General features: G+C 45.5%; 1 protein-coding gene across 2 annotated transcripts; it reads left to right on the top strand.

Moving 5' to 3' along the window:
• The first annotated feature begins 216 nt into the window (after nt 1-216).
• LOC115152468 (uncharacterized) lies at nt 217-11,687 on the top strand. 2 transcript variants are annotated; one of them, XM_029697346.1, is made up of 3 exons: nt 217-654; nt 10,313-11,278; nt 11,403-11,687. In XM_029697346.1, exon 2 carries the CDS (start codon nt 10,322-10,324, stop codon nt 11,252-11,254), a length of 933 nt encoding a protein of 310 aa, XP_029553206.1. In that variant the 5' UTR covers nt 217-654; nt 10,313-10,321; the 3' UTR covers nt 11,255-11,278; nt 11,403-11,687. The 2 variants fall into 2 exon arrangements, with proteins under 2 accessions (XP_029553206.1, XP_029553205.1); XM_029697345.1 differs by having other exon boundaries at nt 10,313-11,687.
• The last annotated feature ends 12,238 nt before the right edge of the window (nt 11,688-23,925 follow it).

Raw genomic sequence — 23,925 nt, 5'->3', positions numbered from 1 at the left:
TTATCAGAATCACATGGAATTGTTGTGCAATTTAAATGTTTAAATATTAAACTATTTGTAAAAAGATTAAATGTCATTTTAGCTTCTTAAATGAGAGAACGGTTTGTCATAGAGAAACTCTGCTCACTCAGAGGCCCCGCCCAAGTGAACAGACATTGGTTATAAACTATGAAACACGCCCTTCTCTTCCCTACTATATAATCCCTGTTATGAAAATGTATCTTCCTGTTCCAAGGACAAGAGGACGGCGGTCCCCACGTTAAAAGGACAAGATCACCAACAGAACTAAGCCAACCTCAGCGTGAGCTCTGGTTGAACGCCAAGAACCTAACGAAATTAGCATCAAATTTCAACGTGAAGATGACGATCAACACACTGGAAGGATGAATTTCGACTATACCAGCCAGAATATAGCATGAGCTTAAAGTATGGCAACTTGGTGTGAACTTTGAACTCTTATCCACTAAAGAAGTGATACCTCCTAGTCGTTGTGTTAGCAACCGCAGCTTTAAACGTGGGCTAGGAAAGGACGGACAAAGGATCCGCACTACCACACGACAACAGTACTACCGAGTATCCGTTCTACCACCAGACATTCTTCAAAGGACAACCCGGCCTTCCATCAACGACCAACCAATCGAAGCGCAGCTCAGAGTAAATATTTACTGCATTTTCCTTGTCCAAATGGGCGGTTATTTAGAATGCATAAGATACTGTATTTACGATAGCATAGCTGCCTAGTGCATTCGAATGGCAATGGTTTGATTGGATCACAAATAACCATTGAGTTTAATGTATTATATATAGATATAGTGGCATTATCTTTGATAAAGTTTATATGTAACTGAAATCAAATAAATATGTTATTTCTGACACCATTATCTAAAATGTATTGTGACTTAGTGATTAATGACATTGTTGCTTCTTTGAGGGATTTTTATGCAATAATGTATCCAGACATTTAAAGCAGAAATCTGTGATTGGTACATGCATTTGTGGGCTTTAAATGAATGATATATATTGTAGCCATTGCTTCTTGAAGAATATAACTTACCCCATCCCTCGGCTGTTTTCCCCCAAAGAATGGCAGGGTGACGGCTTTGTTATTTTTTGAATCCCAGATTGCCCCTTTAATGTAACAGATCATTAAAAACAGCTTAAGTATTGTCCATTAATAAGTTGCAATGTAACTGTTACATGAATAACACGACAATCAACCTATGTTGAGTACACAATTTACTACCAATACTAATGACAGTATTCACAACAACAAAACTATGTACAATACAACGATCTTAAATGAAGGAGAACAGGAAAAATCATATTTTCAAAACAGGTGGGAAGTTAGTGGTAGAAAAATTCAGGTCCAGTCAGTCAAGTGGGTTTAAATATAAAAAAAATTCTATTAACCTGGCATATTGAGCATTTAAAAAACATGTATATGCATTAAGGCTTGTCACAGCACAGACAACATGAGGGAGACAGACAACTGAATAGACGACAGTCAAGTCTGCTTAGATGCGGTCTGAAAAGGAGGTAAATCCATTTGAATTCAATCACTTTTTGACAGGATCCCTTTTCATTTAAACACACCTTTCCATAAATGTTTGCCGATGGAAGAAGTGGTCAGAAAGTGACATTTTGAACCTTAATGCCAAAACAGGAAAGAAAAGGAAAGAAAATATACTAATATTGTCACTGGTACACGTCCGTACATGTCCAGACATGTGGAGCAGTGAAAACAGTCCCCTCCATGATATTATTCAACTTGGAATGTGATGACCTGTCCTAGACTGACCCCAGTAGTACAAAAGTGAACTGTTGCCTTTGTTCATTTATCCATGTAAGCTGTAGGAAAGAAAATATATTAATATTGTCATGGGTACACGTCCGTACATGTCCAGACATGTGGTCTTCTCCAAGGTGCTGAAGCCATGAATGTGCGTTTCACAGCTGAACAGGTTCTAGAACAGATTTTTTCAAATGTCCAGCAAGACTACTGTTAGGAGCTGTTCCCCCGTGTCCAGGCCGGGTCAGAGCGACCCCCTGGGAGCTGCGGTGCGTCAGTGTGCAAGAGGGCAGCATGGCCACTGTCGGCCGGCAGTAGAGAGGCTACTAATATTGTCAGGAAGAAGAAGAAGAAGAAGAAGATGAGGACGACGATGAGTACGACGATGAGGACGACAATGAGGACGGTGAGGAATATGACCCCGCCGAGCGTGAGGCCGCCGCCGCCGCCGCCTCGCAGTCCTGGTTTCAGCGCGGTACAGATAGCCTCCAGTGTCGACCGAGAAGACGAAGAAGACTACTGCGATTCAGAAGAGGAGGACATTTCGGAAGACGAAGACGGCGAGGAATACGACCCCGAACGTGACGCGGACGACTCGGCCTCGCGGTCGTGCTCCTCTTCTTCTTCGGAGGAGGAGGAAGAGCGAGAGGGAGACACGGCCGCTGCCCGAGAGCGAGACAGAGAGCCAGAGCGAGAGGACACGGCGGCGGCCGGCCAAGCCCGAAGGGAGACGTTGCTGTCAAAAAACGGCAAAATCAAATGGTCCTTCGTGGCCTATCGCGGCCCGGACCTGCCCCGCGCCATCTGCCACCCCGGCCCCGCGGTGACGCCTGGCCCCACGGCCTACGCTGCGTCGTGCGCTCGACATCGAGTCCACCTTCCGGCTGTTTGTCATGCCGGCGATAGAAAGGATCATTGTGGACATGACAAATCTGCAGGGGTGAGAAAATACGGCGACAGCTGGCGACCCATGGACTCCACCGACCTGCGTGCCTACCTATGGCTGCTAATCCTAGCAGGTCCCGAGGCGAGTCCGCGGCCAGCCTGTGGGACGCGGAGAGCGGCAGGACCGTGTTCCGAGCCACCATGCCACTCAAGGTCTTTCACAAGTACTCGAGGCTGCTGCGATTCAATGACCGCCGGTCGAGACCCGCGAGACTCGCCTCCGACAGACTGGCGGCCATAAGAGAGGTCTGGGACCTGTGGGAGGAGCGGTTGCCGGCCCTCTACAACCCGGGGTCCGACTTGATGGTGGACGAACAACTGGTCCCGTTCAGAGGTAGTCTGTGTATCTGTACGTATGTATGTGTACTATAGAGAGGTAGCGTCAGCATGTAACATAAACGCCGTGCGTCCCAATGATGAACCAGCGGTAGTATAGAGAGGTAGCGTCAGCAGCAGCAGCAGCATCAGTAGTGGCGGCGTCAACTAATCTCCTTCCTCTCCCTCCTCCAAAAGGAGAAGCCGGCCAAATACGGCATCAAGTCGTGGGTGGCCTGCGACGCCAAGTCCTGCTACGCTTGGAAGATGCAAGTCTACACCGGTAAGGCGGCCGGCGGAACCCCCGAGAAGAACCAGGGTGCGCGCGTCGTCCTCGATCTCACGCAGGGGCTGCCGGGTGGTCACAACGTCACCTGTGACAATTTCTTCACCTCCTACGAACTCGGCCAGCGGCTCCTCGAGAGGAACCTCACCATGGTCGGCACGGTGCGAAAGAATAAGCCCGAGCTCCCTCCCGCACTGCTCCAGTCAAAGGGCAGACAGGTCTCGTCCTTCAGGTTCGCCTTCACGCCCACCGTCACTCTAGTGTCCTACCTGGCAAAGAGAAATAAGAACGTGCTACTCCTGAGCATGCTGCACACGGAGGCCGACATTAGCGATCGCCATGACCGGAAGCCGGCCCTCATCCTAGACTACAACTGCAACAAGGGCGGCGTGGACAACCTAGACAAGGTGGTCGGCACCTACAGCTGCAGACGGATGACTGCCCGCTGGCCCCTGGTCATCTTCCACAACATCCTCGACGTGTCCTCCTACAACTCCTTTGTCATATGGTGAGAGATCAACCCTAGCTGGATGCCTCGTAAGCAGAACAAGAGGAGGGTGTTCCTGGAGCAGCTGGGAAAGGCGCTTGTCAAGCTCTTGATACAAAGAAGGCAGCGTCTCCCCCGCACCGAAGCCGCGTCCGCACTTGTCAAAGTCCTACAGAGTGCGGACGACAACGCAGCTCCTCCGGGAGCATGCCGCTGGCCCGGACACCGCCCCGCTAGTGGCTAGTACGAGGAAGAGGTGTCAGCTCTGCCCTCCCAAGAAGGACGCCAAGACACACACGTGCTGCAGGTGTAAGAAATACATCTGCAAAGACTGTTCGCACGCGTACTGTCACACTTGTGCCCACTGGGCCTTTAGCCGAGACGGGACAGGATGACCCGCCGGTGACACGGGGAGTAGGCAGAATGGGAGGACAACGGGAGGGTTAAACAGCTTGGAAAAGTCCAGAAAATGATTTCATGGCTTTAGAAGCTTCTGATAGGCTAATTGACATAATTTGAGGCAATTGGAGGTGTACCTGTGGATGTATTTCAAGGCTTACCTTCAAACTCCGTGCCTCTTTGCATGACATCATGGGCAATTCAAAAGAAATCAGACAAGATCTCCAGAAGTCTGGTTCATCCTTGGGAGAATTTTCCAAACGCCTGAAGGTACCACGTTCATCTGTACAAACAACAGCACGCAAGTATAAACACCATGGGACCACGCAGCCATCATACCACTGAAGAAGGAGACTCGTTCTGTCTCCTAGAGATGAACGTACTTTGGTGGGAAACGTGCAAATCAATCCCTGAGCAACAGCAAAGGTCTTGTGAAGATGCTGGAGGAAACAGGTACACAAGTATCTATATCCATAGTAAAACGAGTCCTATATCAACATAACCTAAAAAGCCGCTCAGCAAGGAAGAAGCCACTGCTCCAAAACCGCCATAAAAAAGCCAGACTACGTTTTGCACATGGGGACAAAGATTATACTTTTTGGAGAAATGTTCTTTGGTCTGATGAAACAAAAATAGAACTGCTTGGCCATAATGACCATCGTTATGTTTGGAGGAAAAAGGGGGATGCTTGCAGGCCAAAGAACACCCTCCCAACCGTGAAGCACGGGGGTGGCAGCATCATGTTGTGGGGGTGCTTTGCGGCAGGAGGGACTGGTGCACTTCACCAAATAGATGGCATCATGAGGAGGGAAATTATGTGGATATATTGAAGCAACATCTCAAGACATCAGTCAGGAAGTTAAAGCTTGGACGCAAATGGGTCATCCAAATGGACAATGACCCCAAGCATACTTCCAAAGTTGTGGCAAAATGGCTTAACGACAACAAAGTCAAGGTATTGGAGTGGCCATCAGAAAGCCCTGACCTCAATTCCATAGAAAACTTGTGGGCAGAACAAAAACAGTGTGTGCGAGCAAGGAGGCTTACAGACCTGACTCAGTTACACCATCTCTGTCAGGAGGAATGGGCCAAAATTCACCCAACTTATTGTGGGAAGCTTGTGGAAGGCTACCCGAAACGTTTAACCCAAGTTAAACAATTTAAAGGCAATGCTACCAAATACTAATTGAGTGTAAGTAAACTTCTGACCCACTGGGAATGTGATGAAATAAATAAAAGCTGACAAAAATCATTCTCTCTACTATTATTCTGACATTTCACATTCTTAAAATAAAGTGGTGATCCTAACTGACCTAAGAAAGGGATTTTTTACTAGGATTAAATGTCAGGAATTGTGAAAAACTGAGTTTAAATGTATTTGGCTAAGGTGTATGTAAACTTCTGATTTCAACTGTATTTTCCCATTCAAGTCAACATTCTGATGTGTGGTCCTCCAACCATCTTTGTGGTACCATTTGAAAGGTGAAATATACATTTGAATCCCATTTTAGTACATTATTAATCAGCCACAACATGACATCCACCCTGTATTCAAGAGCATCTTGTGTCTCAACCGATGGTGGACACAACACAAACTCCTTAGATGATGTAAAATGGGGTAGATAAAGATAAAACACATGCAAATATGAAACAAATCAGAGTTAACTTGTTCAGTTAATTGAGGTTTAAGGTAAAAACATGTACTAAAGTGCCTTCAGAAAGTATTCATACCCCTTGATTTATTCCAATTCAAAATTGATTCAATTGATACTTTTTCTCAACCATCAACACACAATACCCCATAATGACAAAGTGAAAACATTTTTTTAGAAATGTTTGCAAATGAGTCAAAACATGCTAGAATCACCTTTGGGAGCTGTGAGTGTTTCTGGGTACGTCTCTTAGAGCTTTGCACACCTGTATTTTACAATAATTGCAATGTATTTATTTATTTATTATTCTTCAAGTTCTTTCAAGTTGGTTGCTGATCATTGCAACATTTTCAAATCTTGCCATAGATTTTCAAAAGGATTTAAGTCAAAACTAAATCCTCAGTTTTCTACTAGCACAGCCACTCTGTAACTGTTCTAAAGTCACCATTGGCCTCATGGTGAAATCCCTGAGTGGTTTCCTTCCTCTCCGGCAACTGAGTTAGAAAGGTTGCCTTTGCCTCCCAACTCCCAAGTGGCACAGTGGTCTAAGGCACTGCATTGCAGTGCTAGCTGTGCCACTAGAGATACTGGTTTGTGTCCAGGCTCTCTCGCAGCCGGCTGCGACCGGGACACCCATGGGGTGGCGAACAATTGGCCCAGCGTCGTCCGGGTTAGGGGAGGGATTGGCCGGCAGGGATGTTCTTGTCCCATCGCACACTAGTGACATGGGGCACAATGCATGCTGACACGGTTGCAGGTGTACGGTGTTTCCTCTGACACATTGGTGCGGCTGGCTTCCAGGTTAAGCAGGCATTGTGTCAAGAAGCAGCTTGGCTTGGTTGTGTTTCGGAGGAGGCACGGCTCTTGACCTTCGCCTCTCCCGGGTCCGTACGGGAGTTGCAGCGAGGAGACAAGACTGTAACTACCAATTTTATAAAATAATGAAAGGTTGCCTCTTTCTTTGTAGGGACTGTGTGTATTGATAGACCATCCAAAGTGGAATTAATAACTTCAACATGCCCAAAGGCATTTCAATGTCAGGTTAATTATTATTATTACATTTCTTTCAACAGGTGCCCTTCTTAGCGAGGCATTGGAAAACCTCCTAGTCTTTCTGTTTGAATCTGTGTTTGAAATTCACTGCTCGACCAATGAAACTGAGAATTAATTGTATGCGTGGGGTACAGAGATGAGGTATTCATAAAAAATTATGTTAAACACTATTATTACACACATGCAAGTCCATGCAACTTATTATGTGACTTAAGCACATTTTTACTACTGAAATGATTTAGGCTTGCCATAAGAATGGGGTTAAATACTTATTCAATCAAGATATTTTAGCTTTTTCCACATTTTGTATTCAGATGTATTCAGACCCTTTACTCAGTACTTTGATGAAGCACCTTTGGCGGTGATTAAAGCCTCGAGTCTTCTTGGGTATGACACTACAAGCTTCGCACACCTGAATTTGGGGAGTTTCTCCCATTCTTCTCTGCAGATCCTCTCAAGCTCTGTCAGATTGGATGGGGAGGGACGCTACACAGCTATTTTCAGGTCTCTCCAGAGATGTTCGATCGGGTTCAAGTCCAGGCTTTGGCTGGGTCACTCAAGGACATTCAGAGACTTGTCCTGAAGCCACTCCATTGTCTTGGCTGTGTGCTTAGGGTCATTGTCCTGTTGGAAGGCGAACTTTCGCCCCAGTCTAAGGTCCTGAGCACTCTGGAGCAGGTTTTTTGTCAAGGAGCTCTCTGTACTTTGCTCCGTTCAGCTTTCCCTCAATCCTGACTAGTCTCCTGGTCCCTGCCGCTGAAAAACATCCCCACAGCATGATGCTGCCACCACCATGTTTCACCGTAGGGATGGTGCCAAGTTTCTAACAGATGTAACGCTTGACATTCAGGCCAAATAGTTCAATCTTGGTTTCATCAGACCAGCGAATCTTGTATCCCATGGTCTGAGAGTCCTTTAGGTGCCTCTTGGCAAACTCCAAGCGGCTTGTCATGTGCCTTTTACTGATGAGTGGCTTCAGTCTGGTCACTCTACCATAAGTGCATTATTGGTGGAGTGCTGCTGAGATGGTTGTCCTTCTGGAAGGTTCTCCCATCTCCACAGAGGAACTCTGGAGCTCTGTCAGAGTGACCATCGGGTTCTTGGTCACCTTCCTGACCAAGGCCCTTCAGTTTGGCCATGTGGACAGCTCTAGGAAGAGTCTTGGTGGTTCCAAACTTCTTCCATTTAAGAATGATGGAGGCCATTGTGTTCGTGGGGAATTTCAATGCTGCAGACGTATTTTGGGACCCTTCCCCAGATATCTGCCTTAACACAGCAGGGCTTGCTTAAACAGCAGGGATTGCAAGTTGAGCATTTAACTGTGCTTGTGCTTGTGACAAATAACATTTACAATTTTAAACACACACACACACATATACACACACACAAAGACACTCACATTCACCACTATTGATTCAGACCTGTGTAGAGACCCCTATTGATTCAGATCTGTGTAGAGAAACCTATTGATTCAGATCTGTGTAGAGAAACCTATTGATTCAGACCTGTGTAGAGACCCCTATTGATTCAGATCTGTGTAGAGAAACCTATTGATTCAGATCTGTGTAGAGACTCCTATTGATTCATATCTGTGTAGAGAAACCTATTGATTCAGATCTGTGTAGAGACCCCTATTGATTCAGATCTGTGTAGAGAAACCTATTGATTCAGATCTGTGTAGAGACTCCTATTGATTCATATCTGTATAGAGACCCCTATTGATTCAGAGCCCTATTGATTCAGACCTGTATAGAGAAACCTATTGATTCAGATCTGTGTAGAGACCCCTATTGATTCAGATCTGTGTAGAGACCCCTATTGATTCAGACCTGTATAGAGAAACCTATTAATTCAGATCTGTGTAGAGACCCCTATTGATTCAGATCTGTGTAGAGACCCCTATTGATTCAGACGCCTATTGATTCAGACCTGTATAGAGAAACCTATTGATTCAGATCTGTATAGAGACTCCTATTGATTCATATCTGTATAGAGACCCCTATTGATTCAGACCCCTATTGATTCAGACCTGTATAGAGAAACCTATTGATTCAGACCTGTGTAGACACCCCCTTTGATTCAGATCTCTGCTGCAGAGTAGTGTTTTGTCATGTTGCGTTTGTGACACATTGTACTATTGATGTTGAACATGATTCTGTGGCCTGATATGGCAAAGGTGTGAAAAACCTTCCCAGAAGAGTGGACCAACTCCATATTTATGCCCATCATTTTGTAATGAGATGTTCAACAAGCATGTGTCCACATACTTTTGGTCATATAGTCTATATAACCTACAGTACAGTATGCGGAGTGCAACTATGACAGGGTGTGACTGTTTTAGTGACAGGGCATAAATACTTAACCAAGCAAACGTATTATACATTTAATTGTAAACTGGGTGGTTCCAGCCCTGAATGCTGATTGGTTGACAGCTGTGGTATATCAGACCGTATACCACGGGTATGACAAAACATGTATTTTTACTGTTGTAATTAAGTTGGTAACCAGTTTACCACCTCTGTTTACCACCTCTGTGATATATGACCAATATACCACAGCTGAGGGCTGTATCCAGGCACTCCGCATTGTCTTAGAACAGCCCTTAGCCATGGTATATTGGCCATATACCACACCCCCTCATGCCTTATTGGTTAAGGTAAGACAAGAGATACAGTTAGTATTTGCTAGGTCTTACTTACTGAAACATACTCTCAAGTTAAGTACCCTACTGCACACAAAGAAGGTATCCAAAGGCTGTTATAGAAATGCTTGTTTAGTTTGTGTTTTAGAATAATACATTTTAGTACATTTATTTAGCTAATGGTTTGACTGAAAAAACACCTAATTTAGTATTGTTTATGTACAGTATAAAAGGAACACATTATACAAATGTCTTTAGATTATAAATATGTTTAGTTGTAGAGATGATTGCTTCCAGGAGTTGTGTGCAATAAATATTGTGTCTTTGTCTAAAACACATTACAAACACTGAAATGATACAACTCATTACAACGGTATCTCTTTTAGAAAGTAATCTTATTTTGTTATAATTTCATTTTCATGTTTTGTTTGATATACTCTATACCCATTGATTATAGAATAATATCAAATAGAAATAAACCTTGTGAACTTATACTGTCTCACCCTATTGCAACACACAATTCAAGTTTGTGTTGTCTTTTGTCTCTGTAAATAAACGATATAGCTTCAAAATGTTTACAAGTATCATGTCGATCTTAAGGACTTTCATATCGTTGCATACAGCTCCATCTAAACCTTTATATTAGAACATTTGTCATCACCTCATAATGATGTTGTGTAAACAATCTAGATAAATAAAGAGATCCACATACGATTAATCTAATTGTCAACTTTCCTCTTTTCAGGGAAAGAAAATGCATCGAGAAAACAGAAGAGAAAAAACGGAGACCTATTACCGTGGGGAGCATAAGAGTATAGAAACCTTGAAAATGGTTAAAACCCCACAAAGTTATAGACGTCTTATTTTAAAAGACATTCCACTATACCCCAAAGCTGACAAAGCGGAATTTCACGTGGACAAAGTCTGTCACGTAACCACTCCAACAGGCCTGTCAGGAATCATGGATTTGAGTGGATTTACAGCAGGGCAAAGAGGGAGTTTCTCATGGTGGGCTCTTCACATTACAGAAGGTGAAATTGAGGCAGCAGAGAATCGCTTCCTTGAAAAGGAACAGCTTTCCTTTGACCCAAAAACGGGGGAAGAAAAAAGACACAATCCATTCCTGAGGGAATTCACCACCTCCCCTGTCTTCCAACAGGGATCTCGGTATGGGAACTTTAAGTTTACCTTCCCCTTGGAGGATCTCATGCAGATGTACACAGAGCAGATCTGTGAGGGAGAGAAGCCTGTCCCGAGAGTCTATGAAACCGTGGTTTACAAGCAGGAGATCATGTACGTAGTGGTTCTCCACAGTCCAGAGGTGACAGAGTTTGATGACTGCCCACTTCTTGCCGATGAGAATGATGAGGCAATATGCATTTATAAAGATGGCAAAATTATCTGGCGTGCAGAAGCAATATGTGGAACCCATACAAAGAAGCTGATCATCAACCGAGAGAGTGGAACAGTTGAAACAGAAGAACTAGGACATGATTATGAACATTTCATGTGGGACAATGTGACCCTGGCATTCCATCTGCCAGTTGACAGCACCCTCGTAGTTGAAGAGGGAGTATTAAAGGATAGACTCCATGCATGTGAGGGTATCGCACCTTTTCTCCATGATGAGTTGTTAACACTAGAGAAGGCAAAAGAAGTAGTCGATGCCATAAAGAATGCTATATAGGGACAGTGCTAGTGACAGTGCTAGGGACAGTTCTAGGGACAGTTCTAGGGACAGTTCTACATAGGGACAGTGCTAGGGACAGTTCTAGGGACAGTTCTAGGGACAGTTCTAGGGACAGTGCTAGGGACAGTGCTAGTGACTGTTATAGGGACAGTTCTAGGGACAGTTCTAGGGACAGTTCTACATAGGGACAGTGCTAGGGACAGTGCTAGGGACAGTTCTAGGGTCCGTTATAGGTACATTTCTAGAGACAGTGCTAGGGACAGTGCTAGTGGCAGTTCTACGGACAGTTATAGGGACAGTTATAGGGACAGTTCTACGGACAGTTCTACAGACAGTTATAGGGACAGTTCTACGGACAGTGCTAGGGACAGTTCTAGGGACAGTGCTAGTGACAGTGCTAGTGACAGGTATAGGGACAGTGCTAGGGACAGTGCTAGTGACAGTGCTAGTGACAGGTATAGGGACAGTGCTAGTGACAGTGCTAGGGACAGTGCTAGGGACAGTTCTAGGGACAGTGCTAGTGACAGTGCTAGGGACAGTGCTAGGGACAGTTCTAGGGACAGTGCTAGTGACAGTTATAGGGACAGTGCTAGGGACAGTGCTAGGGACAGTGCTAGTGACAGTGCTAGGGACAGTGCTAGTGACAGTGCTAGGGACAGTGCTAGGGACAGTTCTAGGGACAGTTCTAGGGACAGTTCTACAGACAGTTATAGGGACAGTTCTACGGACAGTGCTAGGGACAGTGCTAGGGACAGTGCTAGTGACAGTTATAGGGACAGTGCTAGTGACAGTGCTAGGGACAGTGCTAGGGACAGTTATAGGGACAGTGCTAGTGACAGTGCTAGGGACAGTGCTAGGGACAGTTATAGGGATAGTTATAGGGACAGTGCTAGGGACAGTGCTAGGGACAGTGCTAGGGGCAGTTATAGGGACAGTGCTAGGGACAGTGCTAGGAACAGTGCTAGGGACAGTGCTAGGGGCAGTTATAGGGACAGTGCTAGGGACAGTGCTAGGGACAGTGCTAGGGACAGTGCTAGGGACAGTGCTAGGGGCAGTTATAGGGACAGTGCTAGGGACAGTGCTAGGGACAGTGCTAGGGACAGTGCTAGGGGCAGTTATAGGGACAGTGCTAGGAACAGTGCTAGGAACAGTTCTATAGACAGTGCTAGGGACAGTGCTAGGGACAGTGCTAGGGACAGTGCTAGGGACAGTTATAGAGACAGTGCTAGTGACAGTGCTAGGGACAGTGCTAGGGATAGTTATAGGGACAGTGCTAGGGACAGTGCTAGGGACAGTGCTAGGGACAGTGCTAGGGGCAGTTATAGGGACAGTTATAGGGACAGTGCTAGGAACAGTTCTATAGACAGTGCTAGGGACAGTGCTAGGGACAGTGCTAGGGACAGTGCTAGGGACAGTTATAGGGACAGTGCTAGTGACAGTGCTAGGGACAGTGCTAGGGATAGTTATAGGGGCAGTGCTAGGGACAGTGCTAGGGACAGTGCTAGGGACAGTGCTAGGGGCAGTTATAGGGACAGTTATAGGGACAGTGCTAGGAACAGTGCTAGGAACAGTTCTACAGACAGTGTTAGGAACAGTTCTACAGACAGTGCTAGTGCTGACTTAGTTCTCAGGCAAAACACTCTCTCTAGTCAGTTGAGAAGGAGATGTGTGTAAAGGGGCTCAATCACCCAACCTTGTTAATGCTAGATAACAAAATTGCCTGGCAAAACTGTGCTACATTATAAACATAGTAAAAATGTATTTCCCTTTCTTGTTGTTTGCTGATGTCTAATATATCTAATGCAAACCGTGCAGTGTACAAATATATGCGTTAAGGAATTAACTCTGTAATGATATACATAGCAGAAGACTGGGCTAGATTTATTTTGGTTTCCCACCTTTTATTTTCATAATACTATACTGAATAATACATAGAATAGGGCAAACTGGTCCAGTTATGATGAATACCCTCCCTTTGTGTTGTATGTTAATGTTTAATCAAGTCAAATAAAACATGTTAATCACCCATTGAGTGTTTTTGATTGTTGTTTTACAGACATTACCCTTTTTTCCTGAAAGTTCAAATGTTTATTTATTATGTTCAAATGTTTATTAAACCTGTTAGGGTATAGGGGGCAGTATTTTCACGGCTGGATAAAAAAATGTACCCGATTTAATCTGGTTACTAATCCTACCCAGTAACTACAATATGCATATACTTATTATATATGGATAGAAAACACCCATAAGTTTCAAAAACTGTTTGAATGGTGTCTGTGAGTATAACAGAACTCATTTGGCAGGCAAAACCCTGAGACAGATTCTGACAGGAAGTGGATACCTGATGTGTTGAATTGACTTTAAGCCTATACCATTGAAAAACAAAGGGGGTGAGGAATGTTTTGGCACTTCCTATTGCTTCCACAAGATGTCCCCAGCCTTTACAAAGTGTTTTGAGTCTTCTACAGTGAGATCTGACTGAAGAAGAGCTTTGGAACGGCAATGGCCCATTAGACACCTGGCGCGCGAGTTGATGGTGGGTAGTCTCATTCCGAAACGTTTTAAAAGAGAACCCAATGGTCCGCCTTGAATTTTATTCATGTTCTGGTTAAAAAAGGCCCTAATGATTTATGCGATACAACGTTTGACATGTTTGAACGAACGTAAATATATTTTTTCCGTTCGTGATGTGAAGTCCGGCTGGCTTAGATCATGTGCTACAACACGGAGGTTTTTGGACATAAATGATGAGCTTTTTTGAACAAAACTACATTCGTTATGGACCTGGGATTCTTTGGAAGTGACATCTGATGAAGAGAATCAAAGGTAATGGATTATTTACATAGTATTTTCGATTTTAGATCTCTCCAACATGGCGGTTAGTCTGTATCGCAATGCGTATTTTTCTGGCGCAGTGCTCAGATTATTGCAAAGTGTGATTTCCCAGTAAGGTTAATTTTAAATCTGGCAAGTCCATTGCGTTCAAGAGATGTAAATCTATAATTCTTTGAATGACAATATAATATTTTACCAATGTTTTCTAATATTAATTAATTATTTTGTTGTCATGACTTGACTGCCGGTATTGGAGGGAAACGATTTCCTGAACATCAACGCCATAGTAAAACGCTGTTTTTAGATATAAATATGAACTTGATAGAACTAAAAATGCATGTATTGTCTAACATAATGTCCTAGGAGTGTCATCTGATGGAGATTGTAAAAGGTTAGTGCATAATTTTAGCTGATTTTATGGTTTTGGTGACTCCTGTCTTTGAATCGACAATACATTACACACAGCTATTGTCAATGTACTCTCCTAACATAACCTAACTTTATGCTTTCCCCGTAAAACCTTTTTGAAATCGGACAACGTGGTTAGATTAAGGAGATGTTTATCTTTCAAAGGGTGTAAGTTAGTTGTATGTTTGAGAAATTTGAATTTTGACATTTATTTGGTTTCAAATTTGCCGCTCTTGAAATGCACCTGCTGTTGATAGGGTGTACCAGGGGTGGCACGCTAACGTCCCAAATAGCCCCAAGAACGTTAGGCCATTGTTTGTGTTTTTAATGTTCCATCCCGGAACTGACGTTCTCTGTTGTTACTGCTACGGAATTTGTTAATTGACTGTGTGCAATCTAACTTAAGCAGATATTAGTCTGAGTCATAATTGTTGCTGGCAGAGGCTAAGACAGACAGTAAAGGGACTTTAAGGATTCAAGAACCTCTTTTCAGGACAAGCAGTCAATGAGGTATTTTGTTCAAACTATAGAACTTTGTTTATAGTCGTGCCAAGCGCCATTTGTATTGTTGCGCCGAGCGCCATTTGTATTGTTGCGCCGAGCGCCATTTGTATTGTCGCACCATTTGTATTGTTGCGCCGAGCGCCATCAGTATTGTTGCGCCGAGCGCCATTTGTATTGTCGCACCATTTGTATTGTCGCGCCGAGCGCCATTTGTATTGTCGCGCCAAGCACCATTTGTATTGTCGCACCATTTGTATTGTTGCGCCGAGCGCCATTTGTATTGTCGCGCCAAGCGCCATTTGTATTGTCGCGCCAAGCACCATTTGTATTGTCGCGCCAAGCGCCATTTGTATTCTCGCGCCAAGCGCCATTTGTATTGTCGCGCCGAGCGCCATTTGTATTGTCGCGCCGAGCGCCATTTGTATTGTTGCGCCGAGCGCCATTTGTATTGTCGCGCCGAACGCCATTTGTATTGTTGCGCCATTTGTATTGTCGCGCCAAGCCTCATTTGTATTGTAGCGCCGAGCGCCATTTGTATTCCTTTGTTTCAGTACTGTATAATTTATCAACGTTACTGTGTTCGGCGTGACGTGGATGCATCGGAGAAAAAGGAGTGCAAGGCAATAAACGCCCGTTTCAAGGTGTAACTTTGCATTGGGACTTAAAACATATTTCATTTGATATTTTATAAACATACAAATTACAACATCATACAAACTACAAATTACTACATCACACCTGCCCACTAGAACACACCTCCATCTCCATGAACTACATATCACCTGCCCAGACCCACTAGAACACACCTCCATCTCCATTAACTACATCACAACTGTCCACTGGAACACACCTCCATCTCCATTAACTACATCACACCTGTCCAGACCCACTAGAACACACCTCCATTTCCATTAACTACATCACACCTGTCCACTGAAACACACTTCCATCTCCACTAACTACATCACACCTGTCCAGACCCACTAGGACACACCTCCATCTCCATTAACTACATCACACCTGCCCAGACCCACTAGAACACACCCCCATCTCCATTAACTACATCACACCTGTCCAGACCCACTAGAACACACCTCCATCTCCATTAACTACATAACACCTGCCCAAACCCAGTAGAACACACCTCCATCTCCATTAACTACATCACACCTGTCCACTAGAACACACCTCCATCTCCATTAACTACATCACACCTGTCCAGACCCACTAGAACACACCTCCATCTCCATTAACTACATCACACCTGTCCACTAGAACACACCTCCATCTCCATTAACTACATCACACCTGCCCAGACCCACTAGAACACACCTCCATCTCCATTAACTACATCACACCTGCCCAGACCCACTAGAACACACCTCCATCTCCATTAATAACTACATCACATCTGTCCACTAGAACACACCTCCATCTCCATTAACTTCATCACACCTGCCCAGACCCACTAGAACACACCTCCATCTCCATTAACTACATCACACCTGTCCAGACCCACTAGAACACACCCCCATCTCCATTAACTACATCACACATGTCCACTAGAACACACCTCCATCTCCATTAACTACATAACACCTGCCCCGACCCACTAGAACACATCTCCATTAACTACATCACACCTGTCCAGACCCACTAGAACACACCTCCATCACCATTAACTACATAACACCTGCCCAGACCCAGTAGAACACACCTCCATCTCCATGAACTACATCACACCTGTCCAGACCCACTAGAACACACCTCCATCTCCATTAACTACATCACACCTGTCCACTAGAACACACCTCCATCTCCATTAACTACATCACACCTGTCCAGACCCACTAGAACACACCTCCATCACCATTAACTACATAACACCTGCCCAGACCCAGTAGAACACACCTCCATCTCCATGAACTACATAACACCTGTCCAGACCCACTAGAACACACCTCCATCTCCATTAACTACATCACACCTGTCCACTAGAACACACCTCCATCTCCATGAACTACATCACACCTGTCCAGACCCACTAGAACACACCTCCATCTCCATTAACTACATCACACCTGTCCAGACCCACTAGAACACACCTCCATCTCCATTAACTACATCACACCTGTCCAGACCCAATAGAACACATCTCCATTAACTACATCACACCTGTCCACTAGAACACACCTCCATCTCCATTAACTACATCACACCTGCCCAGACCCACTAGAACACACCTCCATCTCCATTAACTACATCACACCTGCCCAGACCCACTAGAACACACCCCCAGACCCACAAGAAAACACCTCCATCTCCATTAACTACATCACACCTGTCCAGACCCACTAGAAAACACCTCCATCTCCATTAACTACATTACACCTGCCCAGACCCTCTAGAACACACCTCCATCTCCATTAACTACATCACTCCTGCCCAGACCCACTAGAACACACCTCCATCTCCATTAACTACATCACACCTGTCCACTAGAACACACCTCCATTAACTACATCACACCTGTCCAGACCCACTAGAATACACCTCCATCTCCATTAACTACATCACACCTGCCCAGACCCACTAGAACACACCTCCATCTCCATTAACTACATCACACCTGTCCAGACCCACTAGAACACACCTCCATCTCCATTAACTACATCACACCTGTCCAGACCCACTAGAACACACCTCCATCTCCATTAACTACATCACACCTGTCCAGACCCACTAGAACACACCTCCATCTCCATTACCTACATCACACCTTCCCAGACCCACTAGAACACACCTCCATCTCCATTAACTACATCACACCTGCCCAGACCCACTAGAACACACCTCCATCTCCATGAACTACATTACACCTGCCCAGACCCACTAGAACACACCTCCATCTCCATTAACTACATCACACCTGCCCAGACCCACTAGAACACACCTCCATCTCCATTAACTACATCACACCTGTCCAGACCCACTAGAACACACCTCCATCTCCATTAACTACATCACACCTGTCCACTAGAATATACCTCCATCTCCATTAACTACATCACACCTGTCCACTAGAACACACCTCCATCTCCATTAACTACATCACACCTGTCCAGACCCACTAGAACACACCTCCATCTCCATTAACTACATCACACCTGTCCACTAGAACACACCTCCATCTCCATGAACTACATCACACCTGTCCAGACCCACTAGAACACACCTCCATCTCCATTAACTACATCACACCTGTCCAGACCCACTAGAACACACCTCCATCACCATTAACTACATCACACCTGTCCAGACCCACTAGAACACACCCCCATCTCCATTAACTACATCACACATGTCCACTAGAACACACCTCCATCTCCATTAACTACATAACACCTGCCCCGACCCACTAGAACACACCTCCATCTCCATTAACTACATCACACCTGTCCAGACCCACTAGAACACACCTCCATCACCATTAACTACATCACACCTGTCCAGACCCACTAGAACACACCTCCATCTCCATTAACTACATAACACCTGCCCAGACCCAGTAGAACACACCTCCATCTCCATGAACTACATCACACCTGTCCAGACCCACTAGAACACACCTCCATCTCCATTAACTACATCACACCTGTCCACTAGAACACACCTCCATCTCCATTAACTACATCACACCTGTCCAGACCCACTAGAACACACCTCCATCACCATTAACTACATAACACCTGCCCAGACCCAGTAGAACACACCTCCATCTCCATGAACTACATAACACCTGTCCAGACCCACTAGAACACACCTCCATCTCCATTAACTACATCACACCTGTCCACTAGAACACACCTCCATCTCCATGAACTACATCACACCTGTCCAGACCCACTAGAACACACCTCCATCTCCATTAACTACATCACACCTGTCCAGACCCACTAGAACACACCTCCATCTCCATTAACTACATCACACCTGTCCAGACCCAATAGAACACATCTCCATTAACTACATCACACCTGTCCACTAGAACACACCTCCATCTCCATTAACTACATCACACCTGCCCAGACCCACTAGAACACACCTCCATCTCCATTAACTACATCACACCTGCCCAGACCCACTAGAACACACCCCCAGACCCACAAGAACACACCTCCATCTCCATTAACTACATCACACCTGTCCAGACCCACTAGAATACACCTCCATCTCCATTAACTACATCACACCTGCCCAGACCCTCTAGAACACACCTCCATCTCCATTAACTACATCACTCCTGCCCAGACCCACTAGAACACACCTCCATCTCCATTAACTACATCACACCTGTCCACTAGAACACACCTCCATTAACTACATCACACCTGTCCAGACCCACTAGAATACACCTCCATCTCCATTAACTACATCACACCTGCCCAGACACACTAGAACACACCTCCATCTCCATTAACTACATCACACCTGCCCAGACCCACTATAACACACCTCCATCTCCATTAACTACATCAAACCTGCCCAGACCCACTAGAACACACCTCCATCTCCATGAACTACATCACACCTGCCCAGACCCACTAGAACACACCTCCATCTCCATTAACTACATCACACCTGCCCAGACCCACTATAACACACCTCCATCTCCATTAACTACATCACACCTGCCCAGACCCACTCGAACACACCTCCATCTCCATGAACTACATCACACCTGCCCAGACCCACTAGAACACACCTCCATCTCCATTAACTACATCACACCTGCCCAGACCCACTAGAACACACCTCCATCTCCATTAACTACATCACACCTGTCCAGACCCACTAGAACACACCTCCATCTCCATTAACTACATCACACCTGTCCAGACCCACTAGAACACACCTCCATCTCCATTAACTACATCACACCTGTCCACTAGAACACACCTCCATCTCCATTAACTACATCACACCTGTCCACTAGAACACACCTCCATCTCCATTAACTACATCACACCTGTCCACTAGAACACACCTCCATCTCCATTAACTACATCACACCTGTCCAGACCCACTAGAACACACCTCCATCTCCATTAACTACATCACACCTGTCCACTAGAACACACCTCCATCTCCATGAACTACATCACACCTGTCCAGACCCACTAGAACACATCTCCATGAACTACATCACACCTGCACAGACCCACTAGAACACACCTCCATCTCCATTAACTACATCACACCTGTCCAGACCCAGTAGAACACACCTCCATCACCATTAACTACATAACACCTGCCCAGACCCAGTAGAACACACCTCCATCTCCATGAACTACATCACACCTGTCCACTAGAACACACCTCGATCTCCATGAACTACATCACACCTGTCCAGACCCACTAGAACACACCTCCATCTCCATGAACTACATCACACCTGTCCAGACCCACTAGAACACACCTCCATCTCCATTAACTACATCACACCTGTCCAGACCCACTAGAACACACCTCCATCTCCATTAACTACATCACACCTGTCCAGACCCAATAGAACACATCTCCATTAACTACATCACACCTGTCCACTAGAACACACCTCCATCTCCATTAACTACATCACACCTGCCCAGACCCACTAGAACACACCTCCATCTCCATTAACTACATCACACCTGCCCAGACCCACTAGAACACACCCCCAGACCCACAAGAACACACCTCCATCTCCATTAACTACATCACACCTGTCCACTAGAACACACCTCCATTAACTGACATCACACCTGTCCAGAACCACTAGAATACACCTCCATCTCCATTAACTACATCACACCTGCCCAGACCCACTAGAACACACCTCCATCTCCATTAACTACATCACACCTGTCCAGACCCACTAGAACACACCTCCATCTCCATTAACTACATCACACCTGTCCAGACCCACTACAACACGTCCCCATCTCCATTAACTACATCACACCTGTCCAGACCCACTAGAACACACATCCATCTCCATTACCTACATCAAACCTGCCCAGACCCACTAGAACACACCTCCATCTCCATTAACTACATCACACCTCCATCTCCATTAACTACATCACACCTGTCCAGACCCACTAGAACACATCTTCATCTCCATTAACTACATCACACCTGTCCAGACCCACTAGAACACACCTCCATCTCCATTAACTACATCACACCTGTCCAGACCCACTAGAACACACCTCCATCTCCATTAACTACATCACACCTGTCCACTAGAACACACCTCCATCTCCATTAACTACATCACACCTGTCCAGACCCACTAGAACACACCTCCATCTCCATTAACTACATCCTGCCCAGACCCACTAGAACACACCTCCATCTCCATTAACTACATCACACCTGTCCAGACCCACTAGAACACACCTCCATCTACATTAACTACATCACACCTGTCCACTAGAACACACCTCCATCTCCATTAACTACATCACACCTGCCCAGACCCACTAGAACACATCTCCATTAACTACATCACACCTGTCCACTAGAACACACCCACATCTCCATTAACTACATCATACCTGTCCAGACCCACTAGAACAGACCTCCATCTCCATTAACTATATCACACCTGTCCAGACCCACTAGAACACACCTCCATCTCCATTAACTACATCACACCTGTTCACTAGAACACACCTCCATCTCCATTAACTACATCACACCTGTCCACTAGAACACACCCCCATCTCCATTAACTACATCACACCTGTCCAGACCCACTAGAACACACCTCCATCTCCATTAACTACATCACACCTGTCCAGACCCACTAGAACACACCTCCATCTCCATTAACTACATCACACCTGTCCAGGCCCACTAGAACACACCTCCATCTCCATTAACTACATCACACCTGTCCACTAGAACACACCTCCATCTCCGTTAACTACATCACACCTGTCCAGACCCACTAGAACACACCTCCATATCCATTAACTACATCACACCTGCCCAGACCCACTAGAACACACCTCCATCTCCATTAACTACATCACACCTGTCCACTAGAACACACCCCCATCTCCATTAACTACATCACACCTGTCCAGACCCACTAGAACACACCTCCATCTCCATTAACTACATCACACCTGTCCAGACCCACTAGAACACACCTCCATCTCCATTAACTACATAACACCTGTCCAGGCCCACTAGAACACACCTCCATCTCCATTAACTACATCACACCTGTCCACTAGAACACACCTCCATCTCCGTTAACTACATCACACCTGTCCAGACCCACTAGAACACACCTCCATCTCCATTAACTACATAACACCTGCCCATACCCACTAGAACACACCTCCATCTCCATTAACTACATCAAACCTGCCCAGACCCACTAGAACACACCTCCATCTCCATTAAATACATCACACCTGCCCAGACCCACTAGAACACACCTCCATCTCCATTAACTACATAACACCTGTCCAGACCCACTAGAACACACCTCCATCTCCATTAACTACATCACACCTGCCCAGACCCACTAGAACACACCTCCATCTCCATTAACTACATCACACCTGTCCACTAGAACACACCTCCATCTCCATTAACTACATCACACCTGCCCAGACCCACTAGAACACACCTCCATCTCCATTAACTACATCACACCTGCCCAGACCCACTAGAACACACCCCCAGACCCACAAGAACACACCTCCATCTCCATTAACTACATCACACCTGTCCACTAGAACACACCTCCATTAACTGACATCACACCTGTCCAGAACCACTAGAATACACCTGCATCTCCATTAACTACATCACACCTGCCCAGACCCACTAGAACACACCTCCATCTCCATTAACTACATCACACCTGTCCAGACCCACTAGAACACACCTCCATCTCCATTAACTACATCACACCTGTCCAGACCCACTAGAACACACCTCCATCTCCATTAACTACATCACACCTGTCCAGACCCACTAGAACACATCTCCATCTCCATTAACTACATTACACCTGTCCAGACCCACTAGAACACACCTCCATCTCCATTAACTACATCACACCTGTCCAGACCAACTAGAACACACCTCCATCTCCATTAACTAAATTACACCTGTCCACTAGAACACACCTCCATCTCCATTAACTACATCACACCTGTCCAGACCCACTAGAACACACATCCATCTCCATTAACTACATCACACCTGCCCAGACCCACTAGAACACACCTCCATCTCCATTAACTACATCACACCTGTCCAGACCCACTAGAACACACCTCCATCTCCATTAACTACATCACACCTGTCCACTAGAACACACCGCCATCTCCATTAACTACATAATACCTGTCCAGACCCACTAGAACACACCTCCATCTCCATTAACTACATCACACCTGTCCAGACCCACTAGAACACACCTCCATCTCCATTAACTACATCACACCTGTTCACTAGAACACACCTCCATCTCCATTAACTACATCACACCTGTCCACTAGAACACACCCCCATCTCCATTAACTACATCACACCTGTCCAGACCCACTAGAACACACCTCCATCTCCATTAACTACATCACACCTGTCCAGACCCACTAGAACACACCTCCATCTCCATTAACTACATCACACCTGTCCAGGCCCACTAGAACACACCTCCATCTCCATTAACTACATCACACCTGTCCACTAGAACACACCTCCATCTCCGTTAACTACATCACACCTGTCCAGACCCACTAGAACACACCTCCATCTCCGTTAACTACATCACACCTGCCCAGACCCACTAGAACACACCTCCATCTCCATTAACTACATCACACCTGCCCAGACCCACTAGAACACAC

This window comes from Salmo trutta, chromosome 17, assembly GCF_901001165.1.
Source record: "Salmo trutta chromosome 17, fSalTru1.1, whole genome shotgun sequence".
In the NCBI taxonomy this organism is placed as follows: Eukaryota; Metazoa; Chordata; class Actinopteri; order Salmoniformes; family Salmonidae; genus Salmo; species Salmo trutta.
The sequence above is the reverse complement of the archived record's forward strand: the minus strand, read 5'-3'. Positions and strand labels throughout refer to the sequence as shown.